Source organism: Myotis daubentonii, chromosome 16 (genome assembly GCF_963259705.1).
Source record: "Myotis daubentonii chromosome 16, mMyoDau2.1, whole genome shotgun sequence".
NCBI classification, from domain to species: domain Eukaryota; kingdom Metazoa; phylum Chordata; class Mammalia; order Chiroptera; family Vespertilionidae; genus Myotis; species Myotis daubentonii.
The window spans coordinates 34,391,355-34,402,476 of NC_081855.1; the positions used below are offsets into that span (position 1 = coordinate 34,391,355).

At 49.1% G+C, this 11,122-nt stretch overlaps 1 protein-coding gene across 11 annotated transcripts in view; it reads left to right on the forward strand.

Annotated features, from left to right (window-relative positions):
* ACACA (acetyl-CoA carboxylase alpha) overlaps nucleotides 1–9,273 on the forward strand; it is a 269,985-nt gene extending 260,712 nt beyond the window's left edge. For 10 of the 11 annotated variants that reach the window (XM_059669697.1, XM_059669696.1, XM_059669699.1 and 7 more), the window contains 2 exons: nucleotides 5,771–5,907; nucleotides 7,169–9,273. In XM_059669697.1, coding sequence (XP_059525680.1) covers nucleotides 5,771–5,907; nucleotides 7,169–7,292 — 261 coding nt within the window. In that variant the 3' untranslated portion in view covers nucleotides 7,293–9,273. The remainder of the gene's footprint in view (nucleotides 1–5,770; nucleotides 5,908–7,168) is intronic. The other variant, XR_009449202.1, reaches the window with a different exon arrangement.
* Nucleotides 9,274–11,122: the final 1,849 nt, after the last annotated feature.

Sequence of the window (11,122 nt, forward strand, 5' to 3'; positions counted from 1 at the left end):
TGGTTGTAGGAAGACTGCTCAGGCTGTGTGGAGGGTGGAATTGAAGAAAGCAGGAGCAAGACACCGAAGAGGTGATGGTGATTGAGGTGGTTGGTGCTGTGGCCACTAGAGATCTGATTTCAAAGTGTGAGCTATGAGTCCGGGGTGTTCTTGGGGTGACTTCACAGAGGGCACGTGCCTTGGAGCAGTGACTGCTGAGTTGGGGTGCGTCTGCCCCTGGAATCCTGGGCTGCACAGAGAGCCACGGGAAGTCATGAAGGAAAAGTTAGACCTTCTAAGTACAAGAATTTAACCTTTATTAGTATATAGATTAAAAGTAAGTCACATACATCATGTAAACATTTTGTCAGAATATTGGTAGTAGATGCTGAAAATACCTTTTGCTGAGAGCTAAGCGATCAGAAGCCTGTGTGACTGCTGGGTGGGAGTCCTGGGGGCAGCGGCCTCCGTTGCATGTTCTCAGGAAGGGGCTCCTAGGTTTGTGTCAGTGTAAAAGGCACTGAATCAGGGTCCTTCTAAGATGCACCTTTGTGTTAAGTCTACCCATGTTTTTACGACTGAAAAGCTTCTCTGGATAAATATTTCAGATGTGCAGCAGGGGAGTGCAGCCTCATGTGACATTTGGTTCAGGTTAAGGTCAGTCTATGCCATCATAATTGAGTGAGACAATTTTGTCAGTGGCTACTGGCAGCTTCTCGTGGAAGTTGGCATTGAAAGTCATGCAAGTGTAAAATAAGAGGTTGTTCTCCAGTTAAGAGTGGCTGGCTAGGTAAATGGAGTGTGTGCGTGTGGCCAGGAGAGGCCCGTCCCGCCTTCCTACCACATTAGTCACTAATGGACGTGTGCGGCCTCAGTAGGCACAGGGATGAGGGGAAGGAATAGCTTTCCTCCGAGCGTGAAGTGAGTGGAGAGGTCCTCCATTGCTCCTTAGCGTCCTGCTCCCAGGGGACTGCGTCTGGAGGAAGAGGTCATTTCCACTTCTTATGATGGAGAGAACATTGACTGTGTGGACAGACTCCTGGCTGGAGGAGGCCGCTTCCCTGGCCCGTTTACAAACAGCATCCTCCTGCACCTCAGCCCAGGACAGCCAGGGAGGGAGAGGAAGGCCGGTGGTCCTGCAGGTGGCTTTGAAACCTCCTTCTCTATTCTGCAGGCTCAGCAGGACCTAGTTTAGTGTGGGGTGGATGATGAAATCTGCAGCGCCCTTGAGAGAAGAAAGTGTAGCAACGTTCAGAGGCCATGTGCTGCCTCTGAAGGGCTGACATGCAGTCCGCTCAGTGTTTGGGAATGGCTTAACACCGTCACTTTGTTGGTCCCTCACACAGTCCTAGGTCCTGTGTGCTGTGGCTCTCAAGTGCAGCCTGGCTGAGTCTAGACCCCAGCTTTGCACCAAGAAGTGACTCTAATCCTTGTGGTTACTGGTCGGGAAAGACATTTAGTCGTAGGCCTCTATTAGCCATGCTGTGTTCTTTTTTCCTAGATAATTTGCTTTTTTAATCTTAATCCTAAAAAAGGAGATTCTGGGACTAAAAATTTGAAGACACTGTGATACTACCTAACTGGATGATGTAATTCTTTTGTTTCCCCCAGAGCAGCGATTTTCAGCCTTTTTCATCTCATGACACCCCCCCCAAAAATACTAATTACCTACCTCTTTTTGCTCCAAAGTGACTTCTTAAAAATCAGGTGCCTATAACTTGTATGTAAGGATTTCTGGTACCAAGAATTGACCAATAAGATGCAACTCTATTATATGGCCTATATATTTATGGTTCAGGGCAGGGCATTCACACAGGATGGCTGTTGTTATTATTTTTTTTTTTTTTTACAATCTAAGGGAAAAGAGGGCAGTGCCCCTGACTAAATAGTCAGGTACTGCATGTTTTAAAAATTCTTGTGGCTCACCAGGTGAAAATCACTGCCTTAGAGGAATCTGCTACCGTGAGTTACGGGATTCTGTCTGAGTCCCTGGGACAGTCCCATCATAGGAAATAGGGTATGGTTCATAGTTTTCCTGCAGCAGAAGGGAAGCATCACTGCAGCTCCCTGAAAGGTAGGTTTCAATCAAACAGGGCACACGTTTGTTTCTTGGGCACGCTTTCTCTCTTAATTTTAGATCCATAGTCTGAGGGTTTTCAAACCGACTGATCCCACCCCCCGCCCAATAGTAAAAATTGAGATTGGACCTCTGCATGGAGCAATTCTAATGGGTCCTAAAACATGAGTTTAGAATCTGAAACTTTTTGGATCCCAGCTTTGCCACTTACTGGTGCAGACATATTGTTTAAGCCTCTATTTCCTCATGTGTAAGACAGGGTTCCATGAGGCTTAAATAACATAAGTAAAGTGTGGAACACAATGACTGGCATTCAGTAGACAGTGTATGCCCGTTTCTTTCTCTCTCAGCACAGCTTGTTAGATGGTAAGAAAATAAAGTAACATAGACTAAGAGTTAAAGATGTACAACTTAACACACTAAGCGCCCAGCCTGTTTTGTCTTCCGGACAGAAAGTATAGTGTCAGTCACCGGTGACTGACTGGGCGCTTAAGGTGTTAATGATCTTGGCAGGAGGGTGGTGGTTCAAGAACATAGTAGATTATCAGTAACTGACCTTTGTTTTGGCTTGCTCTAACTTATCCACAACCCAAGATGCCAGAGTACCTCCTTACTCTCCAGATATCTACCCATTCACTCTTATTCTGGATTTCCCCCATCCCCAAGGCCTCACCTCAAGTTACCCATGGTCTGTGTATCACACTTCTGATTTAGGGCCATGGAGGCAGGAGGTGAGGCAGAACCTGAGACTGGAGTGGCTCTCAGGAGACCCCAGCCTACATGGCTGTTGTACTCCAAAGCCTCCGGAAAAAATCACATTGCTGGAGGTGTCTCCAGGCTGTTCATGGGTGAGTTATCTGTGGGGCATGGTCATCAGGGCTCACATCCATCACGCTGTGCCCGGGTCGCTCCCTGGCCCTGCTGTACCACTGAGTAAAGAGGACTTCACAACTATTAGTAGGTTAGAAATGAAACTTTTCAAACAGGTCATTTAGATTTTGTAAGATAGACTAATTACTACATACAATTAGTGAGGCTGAGTAGTGCTAGAGATTATCACTCTCTGCATCAGCAGAGAGTGATAAAGTGCCTACTGAACATTATTGTAAGACCACTGTAGGGATGTTTAATAATCGATATTTTATTGGTTTTAAAATGTTCTGGTTGGGATGAGTATCAGCCCTGTTGTGAGGTTAACTGCCCAGCATTTCACACTTGTTTAAAGTCAACACCTGGACACTAGGAATAATGAGCCACATTTTCATAATTTTCAGAGAGAAATGACAATGTCTTTTTTTCCCCCCTGGGACTAGGGTTGGCACACTGTTCTGAGAGGGCAGACAACTCTAGACTCCCTGCCCCAGCAGGAGGAACCCTTGCTTTTCCCCAGGGAAGGAAGTTAGCTCACAACATCCTCCCAAGTCTGTGACGGGAAAACCTATGGGTGCTTAAGTTTGTTTATTCTTACTAAAAGTGCAGCTGAATCAGATCTGCGACCCTCTGCCTTTGTGTACCAGCGCCGTGAGCTGCACTTAAGTGGGGTTGGCCTGTTGGCTGTCATCCACTTGTTCTACTGTGAACAGATCATTCATAGAAGGACGTTTGCAAAGGGGAGACTTCAGAGCAACAGTTCTAACACTTGGGATGTGTTGCCCTTGTCCTGTCGAGGAATGTGTTTTTGTTTAATTTAAACACCTAGCACATTCTGTGGCAGCACGAGGGGAAGACAGAGGGGTTTTCTCAAGAGGGTAGCTGGCTCTTCAGTGTGGTGTCTGAGCATCGTTAGAAGCAGGCATCTCGTTAGCTAATACATTACACCAATCAAGGAGCATTATCTTAAGCCACAATTAATCTGCTCCCTGGCATATGTTGATAGGAAAGCATCATGCTGTTTCTTAATTAAAAGCAAACGGATTAAAAATGATTAATAAGAGTATTAAATATTCTCCTAAATGAAAGGCATTGGGGTTCTTGGCTAAACCTAGTTGTTGTTTTTTCCATACAGAAATCCAAGCAGTAGTCATTGTTTCAGTTTTTCCTACCTCCAGAGCTCCATAAGTGGGGGCACGTTGTGAGGGCTTCGAGCCACGGAGCAAAGTCTAAATTTCCAGCGATGGAGATGTCAGAGTTCAGGGGTGCAGGAGTTAGGACTGTGTCTGGGGAACACGTCAACACTTCCTTTCCTCCCAAATAAAATGCTTTCCTGCCCCTTAGGCTCCAAGGTGTGTCAGCCTCTGTTTCCTCATGTGTAAGATGAGGGGGAAGACTCGCTCAGGTCGCACCGTCGTGGCCACACCACCGTGACTAGGAGACCTGATCTTTCTATCAGTGATTACAGAGATGGGCAAAGAGCTAGAAAAGGCACATTGCTGATCCTGGGGCTCCCAGGCCTTCAGCTTGAAGGATTCTAAGAATTATTGGAAATGTGGAGTCAATTACACGACATACAATAAATAACCAGTCACATCTGACTTGCCAGCTAAGTTAGAGATGGGTAGTGAGTCTGAAAAGAAACCATTATTTTTAAAGGCACAAAATAGGAAGTTAGAAATCAGGGCTGGTTCTCCCTGCACGTGGCCTCCTGAATGTGTGATGCAGGCACCACTGTGGTAGACCCCAGTTTCCTGAGCCTGAGTCCCTAATGCACCCACCTATTAAATTACAGCACCAAACTCATTGTCATTCTGACTTTGACTTCGTTAGTGATAACAGAGAAGGATAGCGCACCTTTGAATGCTGAGCTTTGTGTTTAATTACCCAAACAAAATGACATAAATATGAATGAGCCCTAATGGTGGTACTTGGTTTTCCGGAAACCATTAACAAAACGATTCCTAAATGATTTGTAAAGAAAATGAGAGGAGAAGAGCAGGCTATTAGGTTTCTAACACACTCCTGAATTATTATGTAGTCAACTACCTAGGAAATACTCAGCTAAATGATCTTGAAAAAAAAAGAAGGGTTTGTTGGGTCTCAGGGTTACAGACGTCTTGACCATTTAAAATACGCTCATCGAGAGTAAAAGGGGTTCGACCTGGTGCCTGTCCCCGTGCGGCAGGTCCTTCCTCCGTGCCAGACTGCCACAGCCAGGCAGCAGCTCCTGGGCCTCAGTTCCTCAGAAAGGACACATGTCATTTTCAACTACCAGCCAGCCAGCCTTTCCCACTCAGTCGGCACTTTACTAAAAACTGGGCTTCTGACTAGTCTCCTCAGCCTTTGTGGACTCGGTAGAGACCTAGAGTGACAGGCCAGCACCAGAATGTGGGCACTGATGCCCCTAGAGCAGTGGTTCTCAACCTTCCTAATGCCGCGACCCTTCCTTAAAAATACAGTTCCTCATGTTGTGGTGACCCCCAACCATAACATTATTTTCGTTGCTACTTCATAACTGTAATTTTGCTACTGTTATGAATCGTAATGTAAATATCTGATATGCAGGATGTATTTAGGCGACCCCTGTGAAAGGGTCATTCGACCCCAAAGGGGTCGCGACCCACAGGTTGAGAATCGCTGCCCTAGAGGGACCCCGTGGATGCTCCCAATCTCCATCCGTATCCAGAGAAGGAAGGGGAGGGTGAGGACAGCGCCTGTCTCGAGGCCTGGTGTCTCCTTATTCTACAATGTCAACAGTAACAGAGAATCCATTCTCCAAGTATCGAACAATTAGGGGGTCTGGCCTGGCCCTGGTGTTTGACTGGGTTCATCTGTTTACAGGCCTACATTTGGGACAACAACAAGGACCTGGTTGAGTGGCTGGAGAAACAGCTGACAGAGGAGGACGGCGTTCGCTCAGTAATAGAGGAAAACATCAAATACATCAGCAGAGACTATGTCCTCAAGCAGATCCGCAGGTGAGCCGCAGTGGGGGGCTCCTCTAGAAGTGGGGCTCACCTCTTGGAATAAAAGATTTAAGAACAAATCTGGAGATGGTGACGCCTACAATCTTTGTGGCCTCTCTCTGCCAGAGACCGCTGTAGTGACCCACAGATAAGACAGCCCTCCAGCACGGTCCCTCCTCAGCTAGCTGCAGACTTAGTTCATTGTGCCCAGAGGCAGGTGCTCCGACTGGGTGAACGATTCTGGGAAGAAAGTGATGGCACGCAGTCTCCTGGGGAGCCGCCGCCTCTCTCCTCCTGCAGCCTTTTCCATCGCAGGGGGTAGAGGGTAGAGACTGCGGGAACATATTTTAAAGTGTTTTATTTGGAAGCATTTTACTTACAGAAAAGTTTAAAACTAAAAACAGTGCAAAGAACAAATCTGTGCCCAGATGCACTGTTTACGTTCTACCCCATTGGCTGTATCGCTGGCGAGGGTGCCTGCTCTCCTGTCCAATCCATACGTGGAGCTGCTCGTTCTCGGCTGTTCCCTGGTTAGACTCAGATCGTATGTGCTCAGCCAGAACAGCACGTGTGGGGGGAGGTGGCCTTCACGGGGCCCACATCTGGAGCCGCATGATGCCATCTGCCCCTCGTGTTCATTTCGACCATCTGGTCACGATGTTACTCAGTTTCTCCACTTTTTATCACTGATTTTCCCCTTGTACCCAGTGAGCAGTCTGTGGGGAGACACTTCAAGGCTATGCAAACGTCCTGTACTCATCAGACATTTCACCTGGATGTAGCCTCCATGGATACTTCTTGCTTGATCCAGTCTTTACTGTGAGGTTTCAAAGTAACTTTCCAACTCCATCAGGACCTCCTCAATCCCAGCCACCACTCCAATTCTGCTACAAGCAGAAGTCCTCTCTCCTCCTCATTCATTATATATTCACTATTGGTTACACGAAGAGATTTCTATTTTTCAGTAGTTTTTAATTCGTTCTTACTTTGATGTCCCAGATTTAGCCAGTGGGCAGACCTTCGTGCTAACTCCAGGCCAGGCCCCATTGGTGTTGGTTTGGTGAAGCGCTTCCTGACCGTTTGCCATGGGGAAATGTTTCCAGTTTATCTCGCTTCCTCCCTTGCTGCTGGGGACATTTTCCACGTAGGAAACGGCAGGTGCTGACGAGCGTCAGCAGTGAGCTCTGCTGGCTCGTTTGCGGGTGGTTTGTCACTGCCCTGATCTAGACGCTGCTGCCTCTCTCTTCTTCACCTCCCAAATCTTCCTCTCCAGCTTGGTCCAGGCCAATCCAGAGGTCGCCATGGACTCCATCGTCCACATGACCCAGCACATCTCACCCACTCAACGAGCAGAAGTCGTCCGGATCCTGTCCACGATGGACTCCCCTTCGACGTAGAGAGAGCTTCCGCCCTCGCCCTGCCTCCAGAGAAAAGGGCTAGACTAGAACTGCCTTTTACTACGGAAACCACTGTAACGAGAAGGCACGGGAGACCCAGCACTGGAATCAAACTGGCGTTTTGCTTCCCCTCGAATGTTTCAGGTTCTGTGTGGCGCACGGGGACACAGGGTCACAGAGCCATGCTCCAGCCCCCGTCACACTGTCCCGTTCAGTATTTATTACCCTGCACACACCCAAGAAGGCAGTGAAGGGTACACACGTACCATGAGGTCTTCCTACACAGAAGCAGGGCTGCCCCTTGGTCTCAGCCCTCACCTGTCCCCAGCCCCGGGAGCCTGCACCCCAGGTAGCAGGGGAGGGCTGGGGCGAGGAAGAAGCCTCACGTCCCTTACTTCTTTACCCCCACCTTCAGCCCAGCACACACTAGCACTGGAGAGGAATCATTCCAGCCTCATCACACCAAGGTCCTGTTTGTGAAGGAAAATAGAGCATGAAATCGGCAAGCTCCATGGGAACTCAAAGATGAAGGCAAACCATGATCCAAAGAGCAGAGAAAGAAAACAGACCTAGTCACTGTTGTGGATTAGAGGCCTCAACGTCGAGGTCAGTTCTCTTAGAGCAAATGGAGAGATGGGGACCTACCACTCCCTGCAGGCCACTGCCCGACAGGCCAGTGCGGGGAAGGCTGCCCCCTGTCACTCATGGGACGTAGTCTCTCATTTTAGGACTTGGGAGGTGTCACTGTTAAGCCTGGAGCGATGGCAGTCACAGAGGTTAGTAGTGCCTACAGAGTCGCTGTCTCCATTTCCAGGGCAACAGGTCTCCCCACCGCTGCTGACAGGACCCCTGCGGACACCTATGCTCTCGGCACCAGGACCCCAGAATCCACATGACCTTGAGATTACCTACACCTCCCTCTTGGTGCTGCTGTCTTCCAGGCTCACGGGGCCCTACGCGCAAGAGCCCCTCACGGGTGGTGGAGAATGCTTGTTTTTGTCAACAACCAGTTTATTCAAGGAGAGAGCTTACTGATTCCCCTGTTGGTATTCCTAAAGCCAGAGTGGCAGGTGATCAGGCTGGTGTAGCATCCGTTCCTACAGAGCAGCTAATTGCATTTGTCACTGGTGACCAAGGAGGAAATCACTGAGACGTCTTAGAAGCACTGATATGAATACTTGTGTACAACCTCCAGATTTGAGCCTTAACCCTGTAGTTCACAAGAGCGAGCTCCACTTCCCCTCCTTTGGGAACAGTTTATGCAGGTGGAACTGTGTGGCTGGGTCTGTCCCCACCCTCCCTCTTCCCCCCAGGAGCATGGGGCCTCGGCCAGGCTGCCCTGGTACAGGTACAGTGTTTGGCACTACCAGAGAAGGGTGGGAAAAGGTAGAGAACCACATTCAGTCCAGGAGGCAGCATCCACTGTTGCTAGTATCTGCTAACCCAGGAAGAATTGACTCCATCTCTGACCATATTATTCCTCTCCACTCTCCTGCAATAAATAGGGATGCGCACCGACAGCTGGGGGGAAGCCTGCTCTCCATGGCCTGTGCTCGCCCGGCATTTCTTCAGAGGCAGAGTGGGTTACTCTCATGTGCCTCTCCCCTCTGCAAATTATGACACATTAAACGAATCCATTTCCTCTCTAGACCCCTGTAATGCCTACTGCTCCATCTCCAGAGCACCTCACTTTAGGTCTTACCCTGGACAGGGATTTTTTATATGGAGAAGACAGAAGAGTCACAGAGTGTGAGCCACTGACATCCCACAGCCCCTGCACAAGCAAGGTCGCCGAGGCAGGCGGGTAGCCAAGTACGGACCAGGACGTGCTGGACTGAGACTGCCTCATGTCCCACCACCTCGTTCACAGAGCAGCCTTCACTTGTCTCATCAGAAGTTCGATGGACACACTCTGATGAGCAAGGAGCTTCAGTCAAATCTTTTCACATTTTGTGGAAATAAACCTCCAATTTGTAGAAGAGTCACTGTTTGTCATTTCAGCCCATACCCCGCCTCTCAATCTTGCTCCACACAGAGCAGGGGAGCCTCCCGCCCCGGTGGCTGAGCCCCGCTCATCATGCCGAAAGACCCTCGAGGCAGGAAACCCATGAGTGTGTGCCTTCAGCCCTCTGCCTCGGTTCCTCTCTCTGATTCCATGCGGTTGAAGCGAGAACAGACACCAAACCCTAAACTTGTGCAAAAAATGGCAGAGGTCACAAGAGCAGGAGGGGAAGCACTAACCTCTGCTGACAGTTAGACTCGGTGCTGTGTCTGTGTCCTTGGGACGTATAACTAAGCAAAGAGTGGCTTTCTCTAAGTGGCGTAATGTTACACCCACATATCACCGGGTGGAGTCGCCCTAAGCGAGGTGCCCTAGAAATGGGAGGAAGAAGGGAGGTTCAGGGTCTGGGAGAATCTGCTTCTCCGAGCCTTCAGCTGCTGCACTCCATGGGCAGGCAGCCCTGGTCAGCATCGAGGCCTCGGACTTCCCTCCTTCTGTTGGGGAGTGATATTTTCTTCAGTCTTTTCAATAAAAGAAAAATTTGATTTCCATTGATACTACTTTGGGGTAATAAGATTGAACAGTGAGGGTTGTGTAATCTAATCATGGATCCACCTGGATTTCCCCAACTGGGAAAGGAACACAGTGACAAACGCGAGTGCCGAATGATGTCACAGGGAGGACCCTTTCTGCAGTTTTTCTGATATGCAAGGCTCAGTGCCAGGCTGTGGTGAGAGCCCTGGAGGGGCACTGGGCTGGGAGGATGCCTTCCCTTAAACGCTGGCTCCTTCTCTGGGTAAAACCTGGGCTGCCCTGGTCCATGGTGAGGCTGTGTGTGTGGTGCATGAGGGCTGAAGCCTGCAGGCAGAGAGGCTTCCAGTTGGGAGAGAAGTCAGGGTGTCCCGATTCAGGGCACCAACATTTGCAAAGTTATTCAAGAGACCCTAGATAGAAGCACAGCATCATTTAGGGGGAGGATGGATGGTGGAACCTGACAAAGCAAGTAGGCAGCATTGTGAAGATCTTTAATTGCTGAGCCAAAGAAGAGGTATGTCCTGGAGAGAGTGGGGCACCTTTGATGGTTTGGGGACATGGGAAGACTGGGTATAAAGATTTAGAAAAAAGAAAAGATTTAGAAAGCAGCCTAATTGATGAAAGGAGCACAGCTGTAGGTGCCAAGCTCAGCACCAGGAGTGTATGTCCCCCAGCTGGAGGGGTCACCCAGATAGTGAGCCCAGGCCACCCAAGAGGCACAGGTATAATGGGTGACTCTCCCCTATTTTCAACACTCCAGAAACCTGCGTGTGCCTCAGGCAGCACAGGCTCACCATGCCGGTTTGTCTTTCCGGTGACTAAGTGTTTTAACAACCCAGGAAGTAGTCCTGGCTATCGCATGCCGGCCAGAGTTCCAGGGGGCAGTGCGTAATAAAGAATGGGAATGGGACATCTTCATAAATGCAGAACGTGGGCAAGCAAAACCTTCCAAAACATCAGTGGGTGGAAGGGCAGGTGATAATGGAACCTCAGCTCTGAGGGGACTTGGGTCCACACAGAGGGCTCAGCCCCTTAGCAACTAGAAGGAAATGAGAGACTAGCTCAGAGGGGGTTGAATGATGAGCCTAATCCCAACATTGTGATTCTGTGACTGGCCTTCTGGAGTCAGAGTTAGCAGGAAGGATTGGGGGTGAGGAGAGACAAAGACAACTAAAGACATCCAGACCCTCAGTTAAGAAAAAGCTGGCAGCACTCTTGGCTGTACTAACAGATTCTTTGATAGCCACTTAGAACTTGGACTCTGGAATAAGCCTGAACTGAGTTCATATATCCT